At 49.6% G+C, this 23158-nt stretch overlaps 1 protein-coding gene across 4 annotated transcripts in view; it reads left to right on the top strand.

Moving 5' to 3' along the window:
- The first annotated feature begins 211 nt into the window (after nucleotides 1-211).
- Nucleotides 212-23158, top strand: part of NLRP12 (NLR family pyrin domain containing 12) — a 32589-nt gene continuing 9642 nt past the window's right edge. For 2 of the 4 annotated variants that reach the window (XM_024237520.2, XM_054538956.1), the window contains exons 1-6: nucleotides 212-690; nucleotides 8881-8961; nucleotides 12832-14533; nucleotides 16436-16609; nucleotides 19436-19606; nucleotides 20714-20884. In XM_024237520.2, the coding sequence (XP_024093288.2) occupies nucleotides 402-690; nucleotides 8881-8961; nucleotides 12832-14533; nucleotides 16436-16609; nucleotides 19436-19606; nucleotides 20714-20884 (2588 nt within the window). In that variant the 5' untranslated portion in view covers nucleotides 212-401. The remainder of the gene's footprint in view (nucleotides 691-8880; nucleotides 8962-12831; nucleotides 14534-16435; nucleotides 16610-19435; nucleotides 19607-20713; nucleotides 20885-23158) is intronic. The other 2 variants (XM_024237521.2, XM_054538955.2) reach the window with 2 other exon arrangements.

Raw genomic sequence — 23158 nt, 5'->3', positions numbered from 1 at the left:
CTCCCTGGAAGAGGCGCAGTCACGGTTTTGATAATACACTCTACCACACACACTAGTGAAACGAGGAAAACAAGAGGAAGGCGGAAAGAGACAGCAGAAATGAAAATCTTTTTCATCAGCCAAGTGGCTGCTAGGATTTCTTAATCTCCCCCCGACTTCCTCTTCTCCACCCAGAACACCCATTGGTGAGTGGGGCAGGGCAGGAGGGAACTGAAGAGTGAGAAAGCATTATTTCAGCAAAAGGTCTTTCCTCCCTCGCTCACTCCTCAAACCACTGGCTCAGCCTCTCCGCCCGCTGCCTGTGAATGATGCAATGGAAGGTGTGCTGGGGTCGCCCCGTGTCCCGTGCATAGGAACATCTCAGCCTCCAGGTCCTCTCCTTTGGGGCTCACGGCACCCCCATGCTACGAACCGCAGGCAGGGACGGCCTCTGTCGCCTGTCCACCTACTTGGAAGAACTCGAGGCTGTGGAACTGAAGAAGTTCAAGTTATACCTGGGGACCGCGACAGAGCTGGGAGAAGGCAAGATCCCCTGGGGACGCATGGAGAAGGCCGGTCCCTTGGAAATGGCCCAGCTGCTCATCACCCACTTTGGGCCAGAGGAGGCCTGGAAGTTGGCTCTCAGCACCTTTGAGCGGATGAACAGGAAGGACCTGTGGGAGAGAGGACAGAGAGAGGACCTGGTGAGGGGTAAGGAGGTGGCGGGACAGGCAAGGCTAGAACGCCAGCCGGGTGCGGTGACTCATACCTGTAATCTCAGCACTTTGGGAGGCTGAAGAGGGCAGATCACTTGAGGTGAGAAGTTCAAGACCAGCCTGGACAACTTAGTGAGGCTCTGTCTCTACCAAAAATAAAAAAAAATTAGCCAGGTGTGGTGTTGCATGTCTGTGATCCCAGCTTCTCAGGAGGCTGAGGTGGGAGGATCACTTGAGACCAGAAGGTTGAGGCTGCAGTAAGCTATGATCCTGCCACTGCACCCCAGCCTGGGTGACAGAGCGAGACCTTGCCTCAAATATTTAAAATATATTTAAAATATATATATTTAAAATATGTATATAATTATATTATTAAATACATATTAAATATGTATATATTATATATAAATATTATATATATTAAATATTTAATATGTATTATTAAAATAAATATTTAAAATACATATATATAAAATCCCTGAGCCTGGGAGATCTGGAATTTATATATATATATAGATACACACACACATATATATGTGTATATATGTGTATATATATGTGTGTGTATATATGTGTGTGTGCATATATATATATATATATATATATATTTTAAGAGATGAGGTGGCCAGGTGCAGTGGCTCACACCTATAATCCCAGCACTTTGGGAGGCCAAGGTGGGTGGGTCACCTGAGGTCAGGAATTCGAGATCAGTCTGGCCAACATAGCAAAACCCTGTCTCTACTAAAAATACAAAAGTTAGCCAGGCGTGGTGGCACACGCTTATAGTCCTAGCTACTTGGGAGGCTGAGGCAGGAGAATCGCTTGAACCTGAAAGGTGGAGATTGCAGTGAGTTGAGATCGCACCACTGTACTCCAGGCTGGGCAACAGAAGCGAAATCCCATCTCAAAAATAAGAAAGAGATGAGGTATACTTTTTTTTTTTTTTTTGAGACTGAGTCTCGCTCTGTTGCCCGGGCTGGAGTGCAGTGGTACAATCTCCGCTCACTGCAACCTCCGCCTCCCAGGTTCAAGCAATTTTCTGCCTCAGCCTCCCGAGTAGCTGGCATTACAGGTACCTGCCACCATGCCTGGCTAATTTTTTGTATTTGTATTTTTTGTAGAGACGGAGTTTCACTATCTTGGCCAGGCTGGTCTTGAACTTCTGACCTCGTGATCCACCTGCCTCAGCCTCCCAAAGTGCTGGGATTACAGGCATGAGCCACTGTGCACGGCCAAGATGAGGTATCCTTATGTTGCCCAGGCTGGTCTTGAACTCCTGGGCTCAAGCGAGCTTCCACCTTAGCCTCCCAAAGTGCTGGGATTACAGGCATGAATGACAACTGCCTGGCCACCAATTCCCTTTTCTTTCATACTAATCCCTGAGCCTGGGAGATCTGGAATTCTAATTTACACACACACACATCTATATAAAAATTTCAACTTTTATTTTAAATTCAAGGGGTACATGTGCAGGTTTGTTACATGGGTGTATTGAGTGATGCTGAGATTCGGGGTAAGATTGATCCTATCATCCAGGTACTTGAACATAGTACCCAATGGTGAGTTTTCCGCCGCCAAGAGTCCCCAGTGTCTCTTCTTCCCATCTTTCTGTCCATGAGAACCCAATGTTTAGCTTCCACTTATAAGTGAGAACATGCAGTCTTTGGTTTTCTATTCCTGCATTAGTTTGCTTAGGATAATGGCCTCCAGCTGCGTCCATATTACTGCAAAGAACATGATTTTGTTCTTTTTTGTGACTGTGTACAGAATTTTAATTTCATCCCTTTGGTCTTTGTTCATGCTGTGTTCTGCCTGGAATATTCTCCATCTTCTTTGCCTGGAAAAGTATTACTTACTGAAACCTTGAAGCCACTACCTTCTCTAAAGTAAAGTATTTACTCCTCTTCCCCGACTCCTTCTGATTCCTCGCTTCCATCACTCTGGCTGGCTCAGAAACCCCACTTCTGTGCCTCCTTAGCACTCTTGGATTTCTTTTGTTTGTTGTTGTTGAAACAGAGTCTTGCTCTGTCGCCCAGGCTGGAGTGCAGTGGTGCGATCTTGGCTCACAGCAAACTCTACCTCTCGGGTTCACGCCATTCTCCTGCCCCAGCCTCCCGAGTAGCTGGGGCTACAGGTGCCTGCCACCATGCTCAGCTAATTTTTTGTATTTTTAATAGAGACGGGGTTTCCCTATGTTAGCCAGGATGGTCTCGGTCTCCTGACCTCATGATCCAGCCGCCTTGGCCTCCCAAAGTGCTGGGATTACAGGCATGAGCCACCGCGCCCGGCCAACATGATTTCTTTTATTATATCTTCTATCTCATAAAATAATCACAATGGACTGGGTGCGGTGGCTGAAGCCTGTAATCCTAGCACTTTGGGAGACTGAGATGGATGGATCACCTGAGGTCAGGAGTTCGAGACCAGCCTGGCCAACATGGTGAAACCCTGTCTCTACTAAAAATACAAAAAAATTAGCCAGGTGTGGTGGCGGGCGCCAGTAATCTCTGCTAATCTAGAGGCTGAGACAGGAGAATCACTTGAACCCAGGAGGTGGAGATTGCAGTGAGTGAAGATTGTGCCACTGCACTCCAGCCTGGGTGACAGAGTGAGACTCTGTCTCAAAAAAAAAAAAAAAAGAAAAAATATGATTTATACTCAGGCACAAGCTCAAGAGATAATACTTGCAAAGTGCTTAACGCAATTCAGAGCAGGTAGTAAGAGCTCAGCAAATATGGGCTATTGCTGAAGTGGCAGAGATGGCACTTGAGCTGTGGAATTTTTTTTAAAAAATATTTTTCTTTTTTAGAGATAGGGTCTCACTATGCTGCCCAGGCTAGACTCAAACTCCTGCGCTGAAGTGATCCCCCTGCCTCAGCCGCTTGAACAGCTGGAACTACAGGTGTGCACCACAGATCCCCGTTTGAGCTGTGGTTTTTTTGTTTTGTTTTCGAGACAGAGTCTCACTCTGTCGCCCAGGCTGGAGTGCAATGGTACAATCTTGGCTCACTGCAAGCTGCACCTCCCAGGTTCCAGTGATTCTCCTGCCTCAGCCTCCTGAGTAGCTGGGACTACAGGTGTGTGCCACCATGCCCAGCTAATTTTTGTATTTTTAGTAGAGACGGGGTTTCACCATGTTGGCCAGGCTAGTCTCAAACTCCTAACCTCAGGTGATCCGCCCACCTCGGCCTCCCAAAATGCTGGAATTACAGGTGTGAGCCACTGCACCCTGCTTGAGCTGTGGTTTTTAATGTCATTTCTCACCTGTTTTCTCTACTGGGACATGGACGCCTTCAAAGGCAGAAAGAGTCTTGACTCCCCTGTGTGCTTCTCTGCGATTCCAGTGTCTGGCTAGGGCTAGGAACCAAGTAAACTTTGGTGAACAGTTGCTGAATGAGTAAGCAAGTCCTGCCAATAACTGGCTATACACAGTCACTTCTGCAAAGCTTAATGACTCATCGTTAATGAGGTGTGACGGTAGTAGTGTGCTGGGAAACATCTCTGTAAAAAACAAAGTCTTTGATGACTCTGAAAAAAACAAAGGCACTTGTTTGTAGCCTTTCTTCCCTCCTTCCTTCCTTCCTTTTTTTTCCCCTTCCCTTCCCTCCTTCTTTTCTTTTTTCTTTTTCTCTCTCTCTCCTTTCTCTTTTCTCTTTCTTTTTCTCTCTTTTCTCCACCACTCAGGAGACGGAGGTTGCGGTGAGCCAAGATCCCGCCACTGCACTCCAGCCTGGACAAGAGCAAAACTCCGTCTTAATATACATATATATATTAGCCAGGCGTGGTGGCGCATGCCTGTAATCCCAGCTACTTGGGAGGCTGAGGCAGGAGAATCACTTGAACCTGGGAGGCGGAGGTTGCAGTGAGCCGAGATCATACCACTGCACTCCAGCCTGGACGACAAGAGTGAGACTCCATCTCAAAAAAAAAAAAAAAAAAAAAGTATCAATTTACTTACTTGTCATATTGTATAATTATATCTAAATGGAAGTGTTACATAGTTATTTTAAGAAATGGAAATAACGTACAAATATAGAATCAAAAGTAAAGTCCCACTTTTCTCCCTCTTCCGCCTAAATCTCTCCCAGCATTGACAATGCATAACCATTTGCCGAGCGTTCTTCCCCGGACTGCATCCGTTTAGTCTACTGAGAGGCAGCTCAGCGTCCCCAAGGAGACAGATGTCTAGCTTTGCTCTTTCTGTCTGTGTGATGCTGGAGAATCGATATGCCCCTGGGCGTCCGTCTCCATCTGTAAAACAAGCGCATCAGACAAGATCGGCAGTTCTCATGTTACTGTGCATAAGAGTCTCTCGAGACCCTTGTGGCCAATGGGGAATCCAAGACCCCTCAACCCTAGAGATTCTGATTCAGCAGGTCTTAGGCACCAGGAATCTGCATTTTGATGTGGTTGGTTCTCGCGGCATGCCTAGGAAACACTGAGGGAGAACATCTCTGAGGCCTTTTTCAGCTACAATTTTCAAGAATTACCTTTTTTATTTTTATTTATTTTTTTGAGACAGAGTCTCACTCTGTCACCCAGGCTGGAGTGCAGTGGCGCGTTCTCGGCTCACTGCAACCTCCGCCTCCTGGGTTCAAGCGATTCTCCTGCCTCAGCCTCCTGAGTACCTGAGACTACAGGCACATGCCACCACGCCCGGCTAATTTTGTATTTATAGTAGAGATGGGGTTTCACCATATTAGCCAGGATGGTCTCAATCTCCTGACCTCATGATCCACCCACCTCAGCCTCCCAAAATGTTGGGATTACAGGCGTGAGCCACCGCGCCAGCCTGGATTACCTTTAAAAAAAAAAAAAATTGTGGCCACACCTATAATCCCAGCACTTTGGGAGGCTGAGGCAGGCAGATCACTTGAGCCCAGAAGTTTGAGACCGGTCTAGGCAACATGGCAAAACCCCTTCTCTACAAAATTGGCCAGGCACAGTGGCGCATGCCTACAGACCCAGCTACCTGGGAGGCTGAGATGGGAGGATCACTTAAGCCCAGGAGGTGAAGGCTGCAGTGAGCCAAGATCATGCCACACTACTCCAGCCTGAGCAACAGAGCAAGACCCTCTCTCAAAAAAAAAAAAAAATTGTCAACCAGCTGCCGTGGCTCATGCCTGTAATCCCAGTATGTTGGAAGCTGAGGCAGGTGAATCACTTGAGACTAGGAATTTGACAACAGCCTGGCCAACATGGTGAAACCTTGTCTCTACTAAAAATACAAAAATTAGCTGGTCGTGGTGGTACATGCCTGTAATCCCAGCTACTCCGGAGGCTGAGGCAGGAGAATCACTTGAACCCAGGAGGCAGAGGTTGCAGTGAGCCAACATCCCACCAGCCTGGACGACACAGTGAGACTCTGTCTCATAAATAAATAAATAAATAGTGCTAAAATACACAAAACATGAAATTTGCCCTTTTTTTTTTTTCTTTGAGACGGAATTTCACTCTTGTTGCCTAGGCTGGAAGTGCAGTGGCGCGATCTCGGCTCACTGCAACCTCTGCCTCAGGAGTTCAAGCAATTATCCTGCCTCAGCCTCCCAAGTAGCTGGGATTATAGGTGTCTGCCACCAAGCCCGGCTAATTTTTGTATTTTTAGTAGAGATGGGGTTTCTCCATGTTGGTCAGACTGGTCTTGAACTCCTGACCTCAGGTAATCCACCCACCTTGGCCTCCCAAAGTGCAGGGATTACAGGCACGAGCCACCGTGCCCGGCCTCCTCTTAACCACTTTTTCTTTCTTGAGATGGAGTCTCGCTCTGTCACCAGGCTGGAGTGCAATGGCCGATCCCAGCTCACTTCAACCTCTGACTCCCTGGTTCAAGCGATTCTCCTGCCTCAGCCTCCCAAGTAGCTGGGATTACAGGCACGCGCCACCACGCCTGGCTCATTTTTGTATTTTTAATAGGGACAAGGTTTCACCACATTGGTAAGGCTGGTCTTGAACTCCTGACATCAGGTAATCCCACCTGCCTCGGCCTCCCAAAGTGCTGGGACTACAGGTGCCTGCCACCACGCCCGGCTAATTTTTTTTGTATTTTTAGTAGAGACGGGGTTTCACCGTGTTACCCAGGATGGTCTTGATCTCCTGACCCCGTGATCCACCTGCCTTGGCCTCCCAAAGTGCTGGGATTACAGGCGTGAGCCACCGCACCCGGCCCTGTTAACCATTTTTAAGTGTGCTGCTGAGTGTTGTACATTTACACTGATGTGCACTCAATCTTCAGAACTCTTCATCTTGCAAAACAAACTCAATACCCATTAAACAATTCCCTATTTTCCCCTTTCCTCTCAATGATAACCTTCTCCAATTAAAAATTTTTGAGCGGCCAGGTGCAGTGGTTCACGCCTGTAATCCCAGCACTTTGGGAGGCTGAGGTGGGCGGATCACCTGAGGTCAGGAGTTCAAGACCAGCCTGGCCAACATGGTGAAACTGCATCTCTACTAAAAATACAAAATTTTTTTTTTTTTGTATTTTTACCACCACCTGCGTGGCCGTGGGTGCCTGTAGTCCCAGCTACTCAGGAGACTGAGGCAGGAGAATCACTTGAACCTGGGGGGTGAAGATTGTAGTGAGCCGAGATCGCGCCACTGCACTCCAGCCTGGGCGACAGAGCGAGACTGTCTCAAATAAATAAATAAAAATAAATAAATAAAATGGTGCCAGATGACTGAATCTACCAAAGCCAGCACTGAACAGAGGAAAGACAAGTTTATTAGTCACACAGACTCACAGGGAAGGTGTCCCCGTATACCAAGAGGGTCACATGAAGCTACAGAGACTGTTGGGGGGGCGGGCTGTGTAGTAACAAGAGGGTGGGGTGTCTCCTGGCTCCTTCAAGAGGATGTTCTTTGCTTTCATGAATGATTTCATGGACTAGCAACCAGCAGGGAGGTGAAAACTTAGAGTGAGGACCAGATGGGGTGCCGCTGGCTCAGCTGATGGGAGAACTAGCCAGGTGGGAAGACTTTCTCATGGAGTGAGAGCATAGGAACTCACACTTAGGACTTTGGGGGGCCTTCTGAGGACCAAAGATGCCAAGGAAGGACTCGACATGTAAAATCTTATGATATATCCAGACAAAGGCCTTTTTTGGGCTGGGCACGATGGCCCACACCACTATTTCCAACACTTCAAGAGGCCAAGGTCGAAGAACTGCTTGAAGCCAGGAGTTCCGGACCAGCCTGGGTAACGTACTGAAACCTAATCTCTACCAAAAAAAAAAAAAAAAAATTAAACTATTTTTAAGAGACAGAGTCGCCAGGCGCAGTGGCTCACGCCTGTAACCCCGAGCACTTTGGGAGGCCAAGGTGGGCGGATCACGAGGTCAGGAGTTCGAGACCAGTCTGACCCACATGGTGAAACCCCGTCTCTACTAAAAATACAAAATAAATAATCCGGGCGTGGTGACGCATGCCTGTAGTCCCAGCTACTCAGGAGGCTGAGGCAGGAGAATCACTTGAACCTGGGAGGCAGAGGTTGCAGTGAGCCAAGATTGTGCCACTGCACTCCAGCCTGGGTAACAGAGCCAGACTCTGTCTCAAAAAGAAAAAAGAAAAGATAATGGATGAGATGTGGCCCAGAGCTGACAAGGGAGGAGTCCAGACTGACTCAGAACTTCCCAGTCAAAAAGATTGGTTGGGTCCAGGTGCAGTGGCTCATGCCTGTAATCTCAGCACTTTGGGAGGCCGAGGCAGGTGGATCACAAGGTCAGGAGTTCAAGACCAGCCTGGCCAACATAGTGAAACCCCATCTCTACTAAAAATACAAAAATTAGCCAGGCATTGTGGCGCACACCTGTAATGCCAGCTACTCGTGAGGCTGAGGCAGGAGAATCGCTTGAATCCAGAAGGTGGAGGTTGTGGTGAGCTGAGATTGTGCCACTGCACTCCAGCCTGGGCAACACAGCAAGACTCCGTCTCAAAAAAAAAAAAAAAAAAAAAAAGATTGGATGGATGGAGGTGCCAATGACCATGAGGGGGACCCAGGGAGGAGGGTGGGCTACAAGGAACAAGGGATGAACTCTTTCCCACACACGGCCTATGCAGTGACTACTGAACATTCTGGGGTGCGGGTGACCAGGGAGTTATGCAGGCATTTCAACGTAATCGCAGCTAATATGATGCAGTGCTACTAGCCAGATGCATGCTAGCTCATCTTCCACAATTTCTCTTCCAGACACCCCACCTGGTGGCCCGTCCTCACTTGGGAACCAGTCAACATGCCTTCTGGAAGTCTCTCTTGTCACTCCAAGAAAAGGTGAGCCTCAAGCCATGTACCTACATGTATTCGTCTACACAGAGCAGATGACCCCACGGAGTGTAGGCCAACAACAAATGCATGATTGAGGAATTCGTGGGGTGGATTAATGACACTATCAAAGGGCCAGTTTCCTCCTGTGTTTCAACTCATCAACCTTTCCGTGTCAGCATTTTGTCCTGATACTTGTCATCTCATGGCTGAAAGATGGCTACCAAACCATCTCATACAAGCAAGGGCAATAAGGGAGGCTAAGAGGCCAGGTACAGTGGCTCATGCCTGTAATCCCAGCACTTTGGGAGGCCAAAGCGGGCAGATTACCTGAGGTCAGGAGTTCAAGACCAGCCTGGACAACGTGGCAAAACCCTGTCTCTACTAAAAATACAAAATTAGCAGGGTGTGGTGGAGCATACCTGTAGTCCTAGCTACTCAGAGGCTGAGGCAGAAGAATCACTTGAACCTGGGAGGTGGAGGTTGCAGTGAGCCAAGATTGCACCACTGCATTCCAGCCTGGGCAACAGAATGAGACTCCATCTCTAAAAAAAAAGCAAAAAAAGGGAGGGTAAAGGCCTTCTTCCTCCCCGTTACCAGTCACACCACGTAACCCACTGGTCAGTATTGAGGAATCTGCCCATTCTCAGAGCAACCACTGACAGAGGGGAACGAGATTACTCATGACTGGTTTAGCAAAACCAGAATTCATCCTCTGAGGCCTGTGAAGGGGCAGGATTCACCACTCACTCAAATCTCAGCATCCACCAACCAAACAGAATCAGGTTTGCTGGCAGGGAAGAAACCGGGGTACAGTCTGCTGGGTAGAGAGCAACACTGTTAACAATGCCACAAATGTTTCTGGCTATTTTTTTCAAGGGCAGCATGAAATGAATCTAGTCTCCAGCTCTACTAAAGTAGAATAAGAGTGGGTTCACCAGCTGGGGGAGGTGGCTCACGCCTGTAATCCCTGCACTTTGGGAGGCCAGGCTCTGAGACCAGCCTGGACAACAGAGCAAGACCCCATCTCTCCAAAACAAAAAACAAGAAACACATTAGCTGGGCATGGCAACTTGTGCCTGTAGATCCAGCTACTCAGGAGGTTGAGGTGGGAGGATTACTTGTCCTCCCTGTCTCAAAAAAAAAAAAAGGCGGGAGAGGGGTACAAATATTGTATGATTCCACTTATCTAAGGTACCTAGAGTAGTCTAATTCACAGAGACGGAAAGTAGAATAGCAGTTGCCACGCCCGGCATGGTGGCTCACGCCTGTAATCCCAGCACTTTGGGAGGCCGAGGCGGGTGGATCATGAGGTCAGGAGATCGAGACCACCCTGGCTAACACGGTGAAACCCTGTCTCTACTAAAAATACAAAAAAATTAGCCAGGCATGGTGGCAGGCTAGTCCCAGCTACTCGGGAGGCTGAGGCAGGAGAATGGTGTGAGCCTGGGAGGAGCTTGCAGTAAGCTGAGATTGTGCCACTGCACTCCAGCCCGGGCGACAGAGTGAGACTCTGTCTCAAAAAAAAAAAAAAAAAAAAAAAAAAAAAAAAAAAGAATAGCAGTTGCCAGGGAGAGGAGAAATTATGAGTTAATATTTAATGGAGTTTCTGTTTAGAATGATGAAAACATTCTGGAAATAGACATTGGCGGCCAGGCACAGTGGCTCACGTCTGTAATTCAAGCACTTTGAGAGGCCGAGGCGGGCAGATTACTTGAGGTCAGGAGTTCGAAACCAGCCTGGCCAACATGGTGAAACTCCGTCTCTACTAAAAATACAAAAATTAGCTGGGCATGGTGGCGGGCACCTGTAAATCGAGCTACTCAGGAGACTGAGGCAGGAGAATCACTTGAGTCTGGGAGGCGGAGTTTGCAGTGAGCCGAGATCATGCCACTGCACTCCAGCCTGGGGGACAGAGCAACACTCTGTCTCAAAAAAAAAAAAAAGAGATATTGATGATGATTGCACAACATCGTGAACTAACTTAGTGTCACAGAGTTGTACACTTTAAAGTGGTTAAAATGGTAAATTTTATGTATATGTCACTACAATTAAAAGTACATGTATTTGTTTGGAAAATTTTAGTATCAAACTCAGATTCTTTTTTTTCAGCTTCTCTCAGGCAGCTATCATGGGCCTCTGCTGGCATCCAATACCAAGGGATGCATTTGTATCTAGACCAGGGTTTCTCCACGTTGGCACTATTGGCATTTCGGGGCCAGAGTGTTCTTTGCTATGGGGTCGCCCTGTGGTTCCTAAGATGTTGAGCAGCACCTCTGGCCTCTACCCACTAGGTGGCAGTAGCACTTTCCCAGTTGTAACAACCAACCCACTTGTCCCGTTGCCAAATGTCCCCTGGGGGACTGGGGGACACAGTCACCCCAATTAAGAACATTGTTCTAGATTTTTTTTTTTTTTTTGAGGCAGAGTCTCACGCTGTCGCCCAGGCTGGAGTGCAGTGGGGGTGATCTCAGCTCACCGCAACCTCCGCCTCCTGGTTCAAGCAATTCTCCTGCCTCGGCCTCCTGAGTAGCTGGGATTACAGGCGCCCGCCACTATGCCCGGCTAATTTTTGTATTTTTGGTGGAGATAGGGTTTCACCATGTTGGCCAGGCTAGTCTCGAACTCCTGACCTCAGGTGATCCACCTGAGGATTACTGGGATTACAGGCATGAGCCACTGCGTCCAGCCCCACAAAGTGACTTTCAGCAAAGGATTTATAGAACAGATACATTACCAGATAGTGCAGACATGAAGCTGCCTTTTTTCAAAGGGGGCACAAGCCAGGTGCGGTGGCTCACGCCTGTAATTCCAGCACTTTGGGAGGCCCAGGTGGGAGGATCGCCTGAGCTCAGGAGTTTGAGAACAGCCTGAGCAACATAGTGAGACCCTGTCTCTATTAAAAACAAAAGAAAGAGAAAACAAAGGGGGCACAGATAACTTGGGAGCAGTGCTTCTCAAACTTTTTTTTTTTTCCCGATACAGACAGGGTCTTGCTGTGTTATCCAGGCTGGTCTACAACTACTAGCCTCAAACAATCCTCCTGCCTGAGCCCCCCAAAATGCTGAGATTACAGGCATGAACCACCGTGCCTGGCTGTGCTTCTCCAACTTTAAGATGCATACATATCATGCAGCAATCTTGTTAGAAATGCAGTCCCTGGGCTAAGTGCAGTGGCTCACACCTGTAATCCTAGCACTTTGGGAGGTCGAGGCGGGAGGATGCCTTGAGCCTAGAGTTCAAGACCACCCTGGGCAACATGGCTCAACCCCATCTCTACCAAAAATATAAAAATTAGCCAGTCTTGGTTGGGCGCAGTGGCTCACGCTTGTAATCCCAGCATTTTGGAAGGCCGAGGTGGGCAGATCATGAGGTCAAGAGATCGAGACCATCCTGGCCAACATAGTGAAACCCCATCTCTACTAAAAATACAAAAATTAGCCAGTCCCGGTGGCATGTACCTGTAATCTCAGCTACTCGGGAGGCTGAGACTGGAGAATCACTTGACCCCAGGAGGTGGATGTTGCAGGGAGCACAGCATTGCACTCCAACCTGGGCAACAGAGCGAGACTCCATCTAAAAAAAAAAAAAAAAAAAATTAGCCAGTCTTATAACCTAGTCTCAAATAATTTTAATTAAAAAAAAATTTTTTTTGAGATGGAGTCTGGCTCTGTTGCCCAGGCTGGAGTGCAGTGGTGTGATGTCGGCTCACCGCAACCTCCACCTCAGGGGTTCAAGTGATTCTCCCATCTCAGCCTCCCGAGTAGCTGGAACTACAGGCACACACCTTCTTAGAGCCAGATGAGGAGGGCTTTACCTCATGAACTCATTAGAGGTTGCTGATGAGTCTTCCACAAAACCGTCATTCCTCTTCCCTAGATCCCCAGGAAACCTACAGGGACTACGTCCGCAGGAAATTCCGGCTCATGGAAGACCGCAATGCGCGCCTAGGGGAATGTGTCAACCTCAGCCACCGGTACACCCGGCTCCTGCTGGTGAAGGAGCACTCAAACCCCATGCAGGCTCAGCAGCAGCTTCTGGACACAGGCCGTGGACACGCGAGGACCGTGGGACACCAGGCTAGCCCCATCAAGATAGAGACCCTCTTTGAGCCAGATGAGGAGCGCCCCGAGCCACCGTGCACCGTGGTCATGCAAGGCGCGGCAGGGATAGGCAAGTCCATGCTGGCACACAAGGTGATGCTGGACTGGGCGGACGGGAAGCTCTTCCAAGGCAGATTTGATTATCTCTTCTACATCAACTGCAGGGAGATGAACCAGAGTGCCACGGAATGCAGCATGCAAGACCTCATCTCCAGCTGCTGGCCCGAGCCCAGTGCGCCTCTCCAGGAGCTCATCCGAGTTCCCGAGCGCCTCCTTTTCATCATCGACGGCTTCGATGAGCTCAAGCCTTCTTTCCACGATCCTCAGGGACCCTGGTGCCTCTGCTGGGAGGAGAAACCGCCCACGGAGCTGCTTCTTAACAGCTTAATTCGGAAGAAGCTGCTCCCTGAGCTATCTTTGCTCATCACCACACGGCCCACGGCTTTGGAGAAGCTCCACCGTCTGCTGGAGCACCCCAGGCATGTGGAGATCCTGGGCTTCTCTGAGGCAGAAAGGAAGGAATACTTCTACAAGTATTTCCACAATGCAGAGCAGGCGGGCCAAGTCTTCAATTACGTGAGGGACAACGAGCCTCTCTTCACTATGTGCTTCGTCCCCCTGGTGTGCTGGGTGGTGTGTACCTGCCTCCAGCAGCAGCTGGAGGGTGGGGGGCTGTTGAGACAGATGTCCAGGACCACCACTGCGGTGTACATGCTCTACCTGCTGAGTCTGATGCAACCCAAGCCCGGGGCCCCGCGCCTCCAGCCCCCACCCAACCAGAGAGGACTGTGCTCCTTGGCCGCAGATGGGCTCTGGAATCAGAAAATCCTATTTGAGGAGCAGGACCTCCGGAAGCACGGCCTAGATGGGGCAGACGTCTCTGCTTTCCTCAACATGAACATCTTCCAGAAGGACATCAACTGTGAGAGGTACTACAGCTTCATCCATTTGAGTTTCCAGGAATTCTTTGCAGCTATGTACTATATCCTGGACGAGGGGGAACGCGGGGCAGGCCCAGACCAGGACGTGACCAAGCTGTTGACCGAGTACGCGTTTTCTGAAAGGAGCTTCCTGGCACTCACCAGCCGCTTCCTGTTTGGACTCCTGAACGAGGAGACCAGGAGCCACCTGGAGAAGAGTCTCTGCTGGGAGGTCTCGCCACACATCAAGATGGACCTGTTGCAGTGGATCCAAAGCAAAGCTCAGAGCGACGGCTCCACCCTCCAGCAGGGCTCCTTGGAGTTCTTCGGCTGCTTGTACGAGATCCAGGAGGAGGAGTTTATCCAGCAGGCCCTGAGCCACTTCCAGGTGATCGTGGTCAGCAACATTGCCTCTAAGATGGAGCACATGGTCTCCTCGTTCTGTTTGAAGCACTGCAGGAGCGCCCAGGTGCTGCACTTGTATGGCACCACTTACAGCGCGGACGGGGAAGACCGGGCGAGGTGCTCTGCAGGAGTGCACACGCTGTTGGTGCAGCTGTAAGTATCCCTGGGGTATCCCCTGGGGCTGCTCAGGTTCATGTCTTTTTTTTTTTTTTTTTTTTTTGCTCTGTTGCCCAGGCTGGAGTGCACTGGCGTGACCTCAGCTCACTGCAACCTCCGCCTCCCAGGTTCAAGAGATTCTCCTGCCTCAGCCTCCCAAGTAGCTGGGACTACAGGTGCACGCCACCACGCCCACCTAATTTTTGTATTTTTAGTAGAGACAGGGTTTCACCACGTTGGCCAGGGTGGTCTCGATTTCCTGACCTCATGATCTGTCCACCTTGGCCTCCCAAAGTGCTGGGATTACAGGCATGAGCCACTGCACCCAGCCCATGCTTTTTTTTTTTTTTTTTTTTTAAACAAAGTCTCTCTCGGTCTCCTAGGCTGGAGTGCAGTGGCACGATCTCGGCTCACTGCAGCCTCAGCCTCCTGAGTAGCTGGGATTACAGGTGCCCATCACCATGCCAGGATAATTTTTGTATTTTTAGTGGAGACGGGGTTTCGCTGTGTTAGCCAGGCTGGTCTTGAACTCCTGAACTCAAGTGATCCACCCACCTTGGCCTTGAGGTTCATGCTCTTAACCAGTGCGTCTCAGCTAGGGGTGATTTTGCTCTGACATTTGGCGATGTTTGGAGACACGTTTTTGGTGGTCACAACTGGGAAGCAAGTAATATTACTGACATCTAGTGGATAAAGGCCGGGAATGCTGCAAACATCCTACAGTACACAGGACAGTCCCTCTGGCCCCAAAGTGTTAATAGTGCCACAGCAGAGACTAAACAACACCCATTGGGACTAAATTGAGGTCGATGTCTGGGAGAATTTATTCAATCAACAAATATTACTAAGTCCCTTTTTCTTGAGAGAGTCTGGCTCTGTCACCAAGGCTGGAGGGCAGCGGCACAATCTCGGCTCACTGCAACCTCTCTACATTGCATGTCTCAGCCTCCCGAGCAGGTGGGACCACAGGAGTGTGCCACCACACCCAGCTAAGTTTTGTATTTTTTAGTAGAGATGGGGTATCACCATGTTGGCCAGGCTGGTCTCAAACTCTCGGCCTCAGCCTCCCAAAGTGCTGGGATTATAGGTGTGAGCCACCACACCCAGCCTCTATGTCCCTTTTATCTGTGGACCCAACAATCTTCTGCAGACAGAAGACTGTGTGAATAAGCCAATGCTTCCAAGAGAGCATGCATCCTAATGAGAACGGAGACAGATAATAAAGAGGGAAACAAGTAAACCAACTAATCAACGATTAGGAGTGTCAGATAGAGCCAGGTGCAGCCTGGACAACATGATGAGATCCCCATTTCTAAAAACATAAAATAAATTAGCTGGGCATGATGGTGCACACCTGTAGCCCCAGCTTCTCAGGAGGCTGAGGTGGGAGGATTGCTTAAGCCCGGGAGGTGAAGCCTACAGTGAGCCATGATCTCACCATGCACTCCAGCCTAGACAACAGGGCAAGGCCCTCTAAAAAAAAAAAAAAAAAAAAAATTAAAAAGATAGCATGCTTTGGCCGGATGTGGTGGCTCACGCCTGTAATCCCAGCACTTTGGGAGGTCGAGGCGGGTGGATCACCTGAGGTCAGGAGTACGAGATCAGCCCGGCCAACACGGTGAAACCCCATCTCTACTAAACATACAAAATTAACCGGGGTGTGGGGGCGCATGCCTGTAATCCCAGCTACTCTGGAGGCTGAGGCAGGAGAATCGCTTGAACCCAGGAGGCAGATGTTGTGGTGAGCTGAGATTGCGCCATTGCGCTCCAGCCTGGGCAACAAGAGCGAAGCTCCGTCTCAAAAAAGGATAGCATGCTTCATAAGCGGTGAAATGACATGCAAAGGCCATAGTTGTCAAGCACCAGTAACACCAGAGAGCTGCCTGTCTTTCCTTCAAGCAGACCAGAGAGGACCGTTCTGCTGGACGCCTACAGTGAACATCTGGCAGCGGCCCTGTGCACCAATCCAAACCTGATAGAGCTGTCTCTGTACCGAAATGCCCTGGGCAGCCGGGGGGTGAAGCTGCTCTGTCAAGGACTCAGACACCCCAACTGCAAACTTCAGAACCTGAGGTGAGTGCAGGCTGGTCTGGGCGCTTCAGGTGGTCCCCACCGTGGCCTCTCATGGGGCTCGGTCACAAAGGTTCTATCACGGGATGGTGTATTCATCGGCTACGGCTGCCATAAAAAAGTGCCACAAAGCCAGGTGCGGTGGCTCACGCCTGTAATCCCAGCATGTTGACAGGTCAAGGCGGGCAGATCACTTGAGGTCAGGAGTTTGAGACCAGCCTGGCCAACATGGCAAAATGCTATCTCTACGAAAAATACAAAAATTAGGAGGGCGTGGTGGCGGGCACCTGTAATCCCAGCTGCTTGGGAGGCTGAGGTAGGAGAATCGCTTGAATCTGGGAGGCGGAGGTTGCAGTGAGCCGGGATCGTACCACTGCACTCTAGCCTGGGTGATACGGTGAGACTCCATCTCAGGGGGGAAAAAAAGTGCCAAAGACTGGGTGGCTTCACCACATAAATGTATTTTCTCAAGGCAGGTGGGGGCTGCTGGAAGTCCAAGATGAAGGTGTGGGCAGGTTAAGTTCTTGTGAGGTCTCTGTCCTGCTGCAGATCACTGTCTTCTGTCTTCACGTGGTCATCCTGCTGTGTGGGTCTCCACATTTTTTTTTTTACTTTTTTTTTTTTTTTAATTTTTGAGACACTGATATGCTCTGTTACCCAGGCTGGAGTGCAGTGGCACAATCATGGCTCACTGCAGCCCCAAACTCCTGGACTCCAGCAATCCTCTTGCCCCAGCATCACGAGTAGCTGGGAAAACAAGCATATGCAACCACACCCGGCTAATTTTTTTTTTTTTTTTTTTTTTTTTTTGAGACAGAGTCTTGCTTTGTCACCAGGCTGGAGTGCAGTGGTGCGATCTCGGCTCACCGCAACCTCTGCCTCCTGGGTTCAAGCGATTCTCCTGCCTCAGCCTCCTGAGTAGCTGGGACTGCAGGCACGTGCCACCATGCCCAGCTAATTTTTTGTATTTTTAGTAGAGATGGGGTTTCACCATATTAGCCAGGATGGTCTCAATCTCCTGACCTCGTGATCCGCCCACCTCGGCCTCCCAAAGTGCTGGGATTACAGACTGAGCCACTGCTCCCAGCCACACCCAGCTAATTTTTGTATATTTTGGAGAGACGGGGTTTCACCTTGTTGGCCCACACTGGTCTCAAACTTCTGGCCTCAAGTGATCCTCCCTCCTCAGCCTCCCTAACTGTTGAGATTACAGTGTGAGCCACTGTGCCTAGCCAAATTTTTTTCATTTTTTATTTTTTGAGATAGTCTTGCTCTGTAGCCTGGGCTGGAGTGCAGTGACATGATCTCGACTCACTGCAACCTCCGCCTCCTGAGTTCAAGCAATTCTCCTGCCTCAGCCTCCCGATTAGCTGGGATTACAGGGGTGCATCACCACACCCAGCTAATTTTTGTGTTTGTAGTAGAAATGGGGTTTCACTGTGTTAGCCAGGCTGGTCATAAACTCCTGACCTCAGGTGATCCACCCACCTCGGCCTCCCAAAGTGCTGAGATTACAGGCTTCAGCCACCGCACATGGCCTTGAATTTCTTTAAGGGCAACCTTTGTGAATGTATTTGACTACAAAGCATCAAAACATTTTATATGGTTCTTTTTGCTTTTCTTGACAGGTAAAATTTATCATATACAACATGATATTTTGAAATAAATATATTGACCAGGTGTGATGGCTCACGCCTGTAATTCCAGCACTTTGGGAGGCTGAGATGGGAGGATCACTTGACCCAGGAGTTCAAGACCAGCCTGGCCAACATGGAGAATCCCCGTCTCTACTAAAAAATAGAAAAATTCACCAGGTGTGGTGCTGCGCACCTGTAATCCCAGCTACTTGGGAGGCAGAGGCAGGAGAATCACTTGAACCCTAGAGGTGGAGGTTGCAGTGAGCCGAGATCACATCGCTGCACTCCAGCATGGGCGACAGAGTGAGACTCTGCCTCAAAAAAAAATAAATTCTCTCAGCTAAAAGATAAATTTTTTTTTTTTTTTTTTTGAGACGGTGTCTTGTTCTTGTTGCCCAGGCTGGAGTGCAGTGGCGCAATCTCGGCTCACTGCAACATCCGCCTCCCGGGTTCAGGTGATTCTCCTGCCTCAGCTTCCTGAGTAGCTGGAATTATAGGCGCCCGCCACCACACTCGGCTAATTTTTTGTATTTCTTAGTAGAGACAGGGTTTTGCCATTTTGGCCAGGCTGGTCTTGAACTCCTGACCTCAGGTGATCCACCCTCCTCAGCTTCCCAAAGTGCTGGGATTACAGGCATGAGCCACCACGCCTGGCGATAAATTCTTAAAAAAAAAAAAAAAAAAAAGCTGAACATGGTAGTGTGCACCTGTAGTCCCAGCTACTCAGGACGCTGACATGGGAGGTTGCTTGAGCCCAGAAGGTTTAGGCCTCAGTGAGTCATGATTGCGCCACTGCACTCCAGCCTGGAAAACAGAGTGAAACGCCATTACATAACGGTGGCTCACGCCTGTAATCCCAGCACTTCAGGAGGCCAAGGCGGTTGGATCACCTGAGGTCAGGAGTTCAAGACCAGCCTGGCCAACATGGTGAAACCCTGTCTCTACTAAAAATACAAAAATTAGCCAGGCATGGTGGCACACGTCTGTAATCCCAGCTACTAAGGAGGCCAAGGCAGGCGAATTGCTTCAACCCAGGAGGCAGAGGTTGTGGTAAGCCGAGATCGTGCCACTGGTCTCCAGCCTGGGTGACAGAGCGACTCTGTCTCAGGGAAAAAAAAAAAAAAAAAGAAAATACTCCACAAAACTGGCACAAAAGAAATGACCAGCTCCTTTCTCCTCTTTTCCACCCCAGGCTGAAGAAGTGCCGCATCTCCAGCTCAGCCTGCGAGGACCTCTCTGCAGCTCTCATAGCCAATAAGAATTTAACAAGGATGGATCTCAGTGGCAACGGTGTTGGATTCCCAGGCATGACGCTGCTGTGCGAGGGCCTGCGGCATCCCCGATGCAGGCTGCAGATGATTCAGTGAGTCTCTATCCCCGGGAGCAACTTCTTAAGCTCATTGTCTCCTGGGGCATGAAATATCACAAAATGCTGGTAATCCCCAAATCTCCACCTTTAAATCAGGGCTGGCCCTTAACCCCATTACCTAAGACCCTGGCCCTGGACTCTAGGCACTTTAGAAGACATGCTTCTGCCCTCCTCTGACTCCATACTCAATTCCACATGATGAAGAGTCCCTGGGGCCATCCCCCACATTTTCTTTTTTTCCCCTGAGATGGGGTCTTGCTATGTTGCCCAAGTTGGGGTGCAGTGGCACAATCTCGGCTCACTGCAACCCCCACTTCCTGGGTTCAAGTGATTCTCCTGCCTCAGGCTCCCAAGTAGCTGGGATTACAGGCACCCAGCTAACTTTTTTGTATTTTTAGTAGAGATGGGGTTTCCCCACGTTGGCCAGACTGGTCTTGAACTCCTGACCTCAAATGATCCATCCACCTTGGCCTCCCAAAGTGCTGGAATTACAGGTGTGAGCCACTGCACCTGATCTACAAAAAAAATTTTTTTTTAATTAGGCAGGTATGGGCCAGGAGCAGTGGTTCACGCCTATAATCCCAGCACTTTGGGAGGCCAAGGCGGGCGGATCACCTGAGGTCAGGAGTTCGAGACCAGCCTGGCCAACATGGAGAAACACCCCGTCTCTACTAAAAATGCAAAACTTAGCTGGGCATGGTGGCACACACCTGTAGCCCAGCCTATAGTCCCAGCTACTCGAGAGACTGAGGTATGAGAATCACTTGAACCCAGGAGGTGGAGGTTGCAGTGAGGCAAGATCATGCCACTGTACTCCAGCCTGGGCAACAGAGCAAGACTCCACCTCAAAAAAAAAAAAAAAAAAAATAGGCAGGTATGGTGGTGCACACATGTATTCCGTTACTCAGGAGGCTGAGGCAGGAGGATCACGTGAGCCCGGAAGTCGAGGCTTCAGTGAGTTGATATCACTCCACTGACCTTCACCCTGGGTGACAGAGCAAGAACCTGTTCCTAAATAATAAAATAAACGGGCTGGGGTATGAGTGATCACGACATAGAAAAGCAAGATGGCGCCCCCTTCAACCTCTCCTTCCTCCCAAGGTTGAGGAAGTGTCAGCTGGAGTCCGGGGCTTGTCAGGAAATGGCTTCTGTGCTCAGCACCAACCCACATCTGGTTGAGTTGGACCTGACAGGAAATGCACTGGAGGATTTGGGCCTGAGGTTACTGTGCCAGGGACTGAGGCACCCAGTCTGCAGACTACGGACTTTGTGGTGAGTTCTTCCTGGGGTCAACTATAATAAAATGGCAAATCTCTTCATATTGAATGACGGTATAAAAATGCATCCACAGGTCGGGCGCAGTGGCTCACGCCTGTAATCCCAGCACTTTGGGAGGCCAAGGTGGGCAGATCATCTGAGGTCAGGAGTTCAAAACCAGCCTGGCCAACATGGTGAAACCCCGTCTCTACTAAAGATACAAAAATTAGCCTGATGTGGTGGCACATGCCTGTAATCACAGCTACTCAGGGGACTGAGGCAGGAGGATCGCTTGAACCTGGGAGGCGGAAGTTGCAGTGAGCCAAGATCACGTCACTGCACTCCAGCCATGGAGACAGAGTGAGACTCCATCTCAAAAAACAAAGTAGAATGGTGGCTGCCAGGGCCTAGAAGAGGAGGAAATGGGGAGTTACCATCTAACAGGAACAGAGGTTCCATTTGGGAAGATGAAAAATTCCAGAGATGGGCCGGGTGTGGTGGCTCACACCTGTAATCCCAGCACTTTGGGAGGCCAAGGCGGGTGGATCACCTGAGGTCTGGAATTCGAGACCAGCCTGACCAACATGGAGAAGCCCTGTCTCTACTAAAAATACAAAATTAGCCGGGCGTGGTGGCGGGCGCCTGTAGTTCCAGCTACTCAGAAGGCTGAGGCAGGAGAATGGCGTGATCCCAGGAGGCGGAGCTTGCAGTGAGCTGAGACCGCGCCACTGCACTCCAGCCTGGGCGACAGAGTGAGACTCTGTCTCAAAAAAAAAAAAAAAAAGTTCCAGAGATGGATGGCAGTGATGATTGCCCAATAACGTGAAACTACTTCATGCCACTGAGCCAGTCAGCCCTCTGTGTCCATGGGTTCTGCATTCATGAATTTCAACAACCATGGATCAAAAATATTCAGAAGGGCCGGGTGCGGTGGCTCACGCCTGTAACCACAACCCTCTGGAAGGCCAAGGCAGGAGAAGGGCTTGAGCGCAGGAGCTCAAGAGCAGCCTGGGAGCCAGTGAGACTTCATCTCTACAAAAAATAAACATAATTAGCTGGGGTGGGTGGTATGTGCCTGGAGTCCCAGCTATTCAGGAGCCTCGGAGGCCAAGGCTGCAGTGAGCTGTGATCAAGCCACTGTACCCCAGACTGGGTGACAGGGTGAGACCCTGTCCCTAATAAAATAAGAAGTAAATTTAATTGTAGTAAAATACATGGAACATAAAATGTACCGTCTTCCCCAGTTTTGTTTGTTTCTTTCTTTTTTTTTTTTTTTTGAGACGGAGTCTCCCTCTGTTGCCCAGGCTGGAGTGCAGTGGTGTGATCTCGGCTCACTGCAAGCTCCACCTCCTGGGTTCACGCCATCCTCCTGCCTCAGCATCCGGAGTAGCTGGGACTACAGGCGCCCGCCACCACGCCCGGCTGATTTTTTGTATTTTTAGTAGAGAAGGGGTTTCACTGTGTTAGCGAGGATGGTCTCGATCTCCTGACCTTGTGATCCGCCCGCCTTGGCCTCCCAAAGTGTTGGGATTACAGGCGTGAGCCACCGCACCCAGCCCCAGTTTTGTTTCTTGTTCTGCCGCAGTATGATCTGCAGGAACCATCTTGGACTTTTTTTTTTTTTTTTTAATTTGAGACAGGGTCTCATTGACTCACAGAAGCTTGAGTGCAATGGTGTGATATCAACTTTCTGAAGCCTCAACCTCTGGGGCTCAAGCGATCCTCCTGCCTCAGCCTCCCAAGTAGCTGGGACTACAGGTGTGTGCTACCATGCCAAGCTAATTTTTCTTTTCTTTTTTTTAAATAGAGACAGGGTTTCGCCATGTTGACCAGGCTGGTCTGGAACTCCTGGGGTCAAGCAATCCTCCTGCCTTGGCCTCCCAAAGTGCTGGGATTACAGGTGTAAGCTACCACCATGGAACCCAGTCAGCACTTATTTATTACTATTTTTTTTTTTGAGACAGAGTGTCACCCTGTGGCCCAGGCTGGAGTGCAGTGGCTCTCCATCTTAGCTCACTGCAATCTCCACCTCCCAGGTTCAACGATTCTTGTGCCTCAGCCTCCCGAGTAGCTAGGATTACAGGTGCCTGCCACCACGCTGGCTAATTGTTGTATTTTCAGTAGAGTTGGGGCTTCACCATGTTGGCCAGGCTGGTTTTGAACTCCTGACCTCAGGTGATTCACCCACCTTGGCCTCCCAAAGTACTGGGATTACAGGCATGAGCCACTGTGCCCAGCCTTTTTTTTTTTTTAATTTAAGAAAAAGTCTCGCTCTGTCACCTAGGCTAG

The sequence above is a fragment of the Pongo abelii genome, chromosome 20 (assembly GCF_028885655.2).
Source record: "Pongo abelii isolate AG06213 chromosome 20, NHGRI_mPonAbe1-v2.0_pri, whole genome shotgun sequence".
Classification (NCBI taxonomy): Eukaryota; Metazoa; Chordata; class Mammalia; order Primates; family Hominidae; genus Pongo; species Pongo abelii.
This window is presented reverse-complemented; position numbering and strand designations above follow the sequence as displayed.